Genomic DNA, 6,306 nt, shown 5'->3' with positions numbered 1-6,306 from the left:
CCAGGGAGAAGAGTGGGAAAGGGTGGCGCCTGTATACAGAGGAGGCTGGAAGATCCAGGCAGAGTCCCAATTCCACCACTGTTCACAGTGGTGAACAGGCAAAGTGCTGCAACACAAATTTGCAAGTTTGATCCAGGCACATTGACCTGAAGGGAGGCCCAAGAACAGAAGTACAGCAAAAACATGTGAAATCCAGGCTTCCCCCAAGAGAAGCAAGCTGTGCGGCCCAAGAGACCACAACAACAGGGCACATTCAAAGAGCCAAGGTGGAAAACTGTGATATGTGGAGAGTGATCTTCTACTGGCTTTAAAAATAAACCTGCTGGAATGGTCTGCCTGGGATCTGTGTATTTCATTGTGTGTAAAGTTAACCCCCCAATTCAAAAAGTAACCATAAACCACATGAGTTCCATTTAATAATGTGCTTGCTTTAGTGTTTAGGGGGATGTGTACTGGTATCTGCAAATTTGAAGTGGATTTAAATAAATAAGATGGATTGACCAATGGAGGTGAAGACAGATGGACAAGTATGTGATAAAGCAAATATAATGAAATGTTAATTGCAAAATCTCGGGAGCAGGTCCCTGTGTGCCTACTGTAAAATTCATTCAATTTTGGTATGTCTGAAAATTTGAATAATAAAATGTTGAGAAAACAGCAACACTCCCTGGGCCAAAATAAAATACAACCTGCCACCAGTCAGGGTATCCCTCCCTCCTTCTTGAAATAATTTCCAAGCCTGTATATTTTTTAAGCCAAGTAAAGAAAAGAAAAATCTGGAAGAAAAGATTCAAGGGATAAAACCGGGTATAACACTTTAATATAGATTTGTGGAACTCTGGCCCTTGCAGCCAGAATACACATTTATAAGCCATAAATAAAGCACGCAGAAACCATAAATTAATCAGACCCGAGACCTGGATTTCACCGTGTCAAGATTGGGAATGCTTTTTTTTTTCTTTTTCTTGGTCATTTACAACAGACCCTTACATTATTATTTTTTTCCTGTTTTTAAACAATAGTACAACCCTCTGGTTCTGTTAAAACTACATGGTTTTACACCGAGTCACTCACAAAAGTTTTTTTTTTTTTTAAAGTAAGACTTCCCTGCAGCAACAGCAATGGAGGAGAACAACAACAAAAAAATCAGAATCTGCAGGTGCTTGAAGAAGCAGGAGTCTACACAGTAGTGGAAACCGGAGGCTTTTTTTTTTTTTTTTTTTTTTGACTTTATATTCTTTCCCGTTTTCCTCCTTATATAGAACGTGGGGTATTTGTGTGGCCCTCTGTTTGGGACGGAAGGGCTGCAGCGGGTGAAGGGAGACTGCTGTCTTGGGGGTGTTGGGGTGGGGGTGTTATGGATTTCTTCTCCCTTGCGTCTCTGCAACACCGTCTCCCCAAAGTCTCGACCCCCACTTGCTCTCTCACTTATCCTCGATCCGGGCTGCCAGAGTTAGCCGGGCCTGAAGCCGTCGTCTTCTTAAGAGGAGTTCATAATGGGCCGGGAGTACACCCCCTGGTAGTAGGAGGTATCTGCGGCCAGGGGCGAGGCGTCCAGGCCCGTTTTGTTCGTGACCGGGCCCATGGCCAAGCTGCCAGGCATGGGGGAACCGTAGCCGGGGTAGTGCATCACCTGTTCGTAGGCCTTGAGGTCCATTTTGTGGGGCTGGTGGTGGTGGTGGCTGTGGTGGTGCTGCTGCTCCGAGGACATGAGGTTGTTGATGGAGAACGGGTGGTTGAAGGCGTAGTGGTGCTCCGGCTTCAGGTGGGCCTCAGGCGGCAGGCCCGGGTGGTGGGGCGGGCCCAGCAGGTGGGCCGCGGCCTGCTGCTGCTGCCCGGGAGAGGGCGCCGGCTCTGGGGGGCTGAGCGCCGCAGCCGGCGTCCCCTTCAGCTCTCCCAGGCCCCCTCGCTTGTGCTCCTGGCACGGGGAGGCGCTCGAGTGAGGCGACTCGGTGCCCGCCGGAGTCTCGGAGGCCGGCCCGGCGGCCTCCCCAAGTTGAGCCTGCGAGGCCTGGGCCCCGGCGGCCGCCTTCTTGCCGCCGCCCGCGGCGCTTGCGGCCTCCTTCAGCGCCAGCTGCTTCTCGCACTTGAAGCGCTTCTGGCGGCGCAGGTAGCAGCCGTTCTCGAACATGTTGCCGGAGTCAGGGTGCAGGGTCCAGAAGGAGCCCTTGCCGGGCTTGTCGGGCGAGCGGGGCACCTTCAGGAAGCAGTCGTTGAAGGAGAGCGAGTGGCGGATGGAGTTCTGCCAGCGCTGCTGGTTCTGCCGGTAGAAGGGGAAGAGGTCCATGATCCACTGGTAGATCTCGCTCAGCGTCAGCATCTTGTTGGGGCTCTGCTGGATGGCCATGGTGATGAGCGAGATGTACGAGTAGGGCGGCTTTGCGTGCGTGTAGCTGCGCCGGTAGGTCTTGGGGTCGCGCGCGCGGCTCAGGCCCGCCTGCCCATACATGGGGCTCATGGAGTTCATGTTGGCGTAGGGGGCCAGGCCGCCCATGGCCCCGGCCGCCTGCCCCCCGAGCGGGCTCAGGCTGGGACTCAAGTGCGGCCCCATGCCCGCCACGCCGGCCGCCCCGGCCGAGCCGCCCATGCCCGCCATGGCGCCCGCGCCGGGGGACATGCCCGCCAGGGACGGGCTCATGCCAGCGCCCACGTACGACGACATGTTCATGGAGCCCGCGTTCATGTTGCCCGAGCCGCTGCCCATGGCGGCCGCCGACATGCTCATGTACGTGTTCATGCCGTTCATCCCCAGGCCGGCGTTCATGTTGCTCACGGAGGAGTAGCCCTGCGGACAGAGCCCCGGGAGGGAGGCGACAGCGTTAGCACCGCGGCTGGAGGGTGCCTAGACCTCCCACCCACCGCCCAGGCCTCCGCCTCCGGGGAGGCCTCCGGGGAGCCCGTTCCTCCCCTGTGGCCCAGTCTCGGGAGTCTGAGTCTGTTTCATCCAGGGACAGTCATGATCGATGATCGCCCCTGGGAAGGTGGCGAGCGGATTGCTGCTTGGGCATGTGGCCCGTTTCTAGTCCTTCTCCACCTCGCCCAGATTCTAGAACAGGGGTCCCATGGAGTACTCCCAAGCCAGCACCCCAAATGCATTCCCCTACCCCAGAGTCTCCCCCAAACTATCCTACCAGCATACCGAGCTGGCGCCGAGGCCCGAAGTCCCTGGACGCCACCTCCGGTCGCAGCAAGCAACCTGCGGGACACCGCACGGGGCGCCTCGGGCTGCCTCCAGCGAAGACTGTCCCGGGCCCCCTCTGTCCCGTCTCCCTCCAGGGACCCCCCTCCCTCGTCCCAGGGAAACTGAAAGGCAGTGCCTGTGCGGAGTGCGGGGGCGGCCGGAGGCACTGAACCGGGCAATAGGGAAGGAACCGAGACCTGAACCACACGCAGCTGAGCTTTGCAGGCACAAACTTTCTTTCTCTTTGTCCACTAGTCTTTGACTCTGCCTCCACTTCAGCCCCCAACTCCTACCCATCTTCTCCTCCTCAGCTCCCCACCCCCTCGCCGGCCGACCTCCCACCCCTCCCCAGCCGCGCGCTGCCAAACATAACTCTGTTAGGATAGTGCGTGGCTCGGCCACGAAGAGGATTTGGAGGCGCCGCAAGTCAATATTTGATCACAAAGTTAATATTATCTCAAGGCTAACAGTGTGTCGTATAAAAAAGAGACCCATTTGATTCCAAGGAGGGCGGAAAAGGCGGCTGCCGAGAAAGGCTGGGGTTGTGGGGCGGGGTAGGGGGTGCCAGCGAGGGAAGCGGTCCTGAGGCTGGGGAAGGAGCGAGCGCCGCCGCTCCACTTCCCCCTGGAAAAGACGAGCGCTTACCTCGGGCTCTGCATAGTAGCTGCTCCAGTCGGACGGCTCGTGCCCTTCCATCTTCACCGCTCCCAGCATACTGGAAGCCGAGTGCATGGCAGTTTAAAATTTAACAGCCACAACAAACGACCAGCAATCACCCCCCACCCCCACCCTCTTTTAAAAAAAGTCAGCCAAGGCACCGTCCCCTCCTCCCTCCCTCTCTCGCGCTCCCTCTCCCTGGGCTCCACTCTCTCTCTCTCCCTGGGCAGGCCGGAGGCGGTAGTTGGAAGTGGGCGGGAGGTGGGGGGGGGCGAGGAGCGGAGGAGGCCCAGGCCAGCGCCCCGCGGTAGGGAGCGCCCGCCGCCGCCGCGCTCACGGGCTGCCGGGTGGCGGCTGAGGTTGGCAGTGCCGAGCTGCCCCGAGGCGGCGGGAAGCGCGCGGCGCGGGGGCTGGTTGGGGGGTGGGGAGGAGGAGGAGGAGGAAGAAGGAGGAGGAGGAGGTGGTGGAGGAGGAGGAGAAGGAGGAGGAGGAGGAGGAGGAGGTGTGGACCGCGGAGCGGACAAGTGCCGCAGTGACGTGGGCGGCTGGTGATATAGCGCGGCGCGCTGGCGCGGGCCTCCAATCCCCAGACCCGGGGCAGCCCATTTGAATAATCAGCTCACACCTAGGTGAGAGGGAGCCGCAGCCGGCGCTCCGCACCTGCCCCTCAGCGTCTGCCGCCCGCCCCGCTGCCGCGGCGCCCCGCACTCCTGGGCGGACAAGGGGAGCGGGCCGGGCGGGCGATCGGGCAAGCGAGATCCCTGGTCGAGTCCCCTTTCCTCCTGGGTCCACGGCGAGTCCCCTGAGGAAGGAGGGACCTGGGAGGAGACCACCCTCGGGGGTGGCTCCAGCCTCCAGCCCCCGCCCCGTCCCATCGCGCCGGGCGCCCGGTGCGCCTGTCGGAGGGCGCGTCCGGCCTCCGTGCCCGGTAGATCCCTATGAAAGCCGGATTTATTTATGCCGGGTTTCTTCGCTCTCAGTGCTCTTTCTCTGTCAAAATAGCAAGCCCATGACAGCCAATTTGCAAAGCGCTGTCCTATTTAGAAAAACTATGTACACACCTTTAACTTGCCCGCCGCTGCTCCTGAGAGGCCCCTCCCTGTTACAGTTCAGACCCGGAACGGCCTCGGGAGACTCGCGGGGCGCACGGTCTGGCCGCCTCGGCTCTTCGCCTCCTCAGAGCCCTGCCGCCAGCGACCCGCAGTGGGGCGGCAGGCGCCTGGCGCAAGCAGCCCCTCTAGCAGCGGCCGACGATTGGGAGTCTGAGATTTGTCTCTGATATTCAGGCCGGCGTGTTTCAAGGTTACTTTTCAGTCACAACCGAGGTGCCCACAGCATTTCGTAACTAAAACAAACAGGGCAGGAGGTGGGGAGGGAGGGGTGAGGAGAGAAGAATCCAGGAATCAATGATGGGGCATATGGAGTTGACTTCAAGAGCGTCTCTGTCCTCTCTGTCTTCCAGAGGGACTGCTTTATAGAAATTAGAAACTCCAGCAATTGTATTCTTTTATTTCCCCTGCAGCTCTTGGGTTCAAAAATTGTCTTCTGTTCTGGGTTAGCCTGTGAGCCCAGATTTGGAGTGGGGGGATGGATATTGCAGGTGTTTGGATGTGTAGGCTCTTTCTTGGTTCTGAAAACATGGCTGGGCCTTCGGGATCCAGCCCTGTACCCACCCCCTCAGACACAGAGAAAGCATCCAGCCCACCTGTCCAAAATTGGGGGGGATGGTGGCAGAAGACAGGCGAGATGGCAGACACGGAGCTTCGCATTGAAGCTTGAGTAAGGGTAAGGCTGGAAAGCAAGCAAGGAGGGAGCAGTAGGCACAGGGGAACCACCTCCCCAACCCCAGGACTCAGGTCCGCACGGTTTGGGACACAGGAGGAAGCTGCCGGCAGCACCTTTTGCTGCTGAAATGCAGATAGTTTGGACTATTCATAAAGAGGGCATTAATAAGCCCGCTGAGTGAGCGCCAGGGCGGGATTCTCCCACAAATTCAAGGTCTGCATCTCCGCGGAAGCCATGCCCATCGGTCCCCAGAGTGCTGAAGGCTCCCACGAGGGGCAGGCCAGCCCAGTGAGCCAGGGAAGGGGCTTGATGGTGTGTACGGCTACGTAGTGAACGTGGAGGTGTGCGCAGAGGAGTCAGAGGGGATAGATCCCCAGCATTTCCCACGGGGTCCCACCTAGCGCGTGGATGGGAGCAACTTCATCACTCCACCGAGGGCAGGGAAAGAGGAGTACGCATTGGAGCTCAAAGAATGAGCAATTTTTCAAAGCTTTCTCCGCAGGCCAGGGCAGACACACACGCACGTACACACCCACCCCACCCCCAAAACTCAAAAGAATGTTATGGTTGACCTAGTCTGTGCGTGTGCTGTATGAGAGTGTTTGTGAGCTTATGTGGGTGCCCACTCCCCTTTCTATTTTGCTCCTGGTTGAAAATTTGGTCCCAGAAATTATTCCAGGAAC

General features: G+C 58.3%; 1 protein-coding gene across 2 annotated transcripts; it reads right to left on the bottom strand.

The window, feature by feature from the left end:
- Nucleotides 1–612: 612 nt before the first annotated feature.
- Nucleotides 613–5,115, bottom strand: FOXA2 (forkhead box A2). Of its 2 annotated transcripts, XM_032142381.2 has the most exons (3): nucleotides 4,900–5,115; nucleotides 3,827–3,896; nucleotides 613–2,785 (listed from the first exon to the last, which is right to left on the bottom strand). In XM_032142381.2, exons 2-3 carry the CDS (start codon nucleotides 3,893–3,895, stop codon nucleotides 1,481–1,483), a joined length of 1,374 nt encoding a protein of 457 aa, XP_031998272.1. In that variant the 5' UTR covers nucleotide 3,896; nucleotides 4,900–5,115; the 3' UTR covers nucleotides 613–1,480. The 2 variants fall into 2 exon arrangements, with proteins under 2 accessions (XP_031998272.1, XP_031998271.1); XM_032142380.2 differs by lacking the exon at nucleotides 4,900–5,115 and having other exon boundaries at nucleotides 3,827–4,206.
- Between the last annotated feature and the right edge of the window lie 1,191 nt (nucleotides 5,116–6,306).

The sequence above is a fragment of the Hylobates moloch genome, unplaced genomic scaffold (genome assembly GCF_009828535.3).
Source record: "Hylobates moloch isolate HMO894 unplaced genomic scaffold, HMol_V3 SCAFFOLD_21, whole genome shotgun sequence".
NCBI classification, from domain to species: Eukaryota; Metazoa; Chordata; class Mammalia; order Primates; family Hylobatidae; genus Hylobates; species Hylobates moloch.
The sequence above is the reverse complement of the archived record's forward strand: the minus strand, read 5'-3'. Positions and strand labels throughout refer to the sequence as shown.

Coding starts and splice junctions, on each gene's coding strand:
- FOXA2 (XM_032142380.2), bottom strand. CDS start 3,913: ATGCACTCGGCTTCCAGTATGCTGGGAGCGGTGAAGATGGAAGGGCAC. Junction 2,786..3,826: donor GCTACTATGCAGAGCCCGAG/GTAAGCGCTCGT, acceptor CTCTGTCCGCAG/GGCTACTCCTCCGTGAGCAA.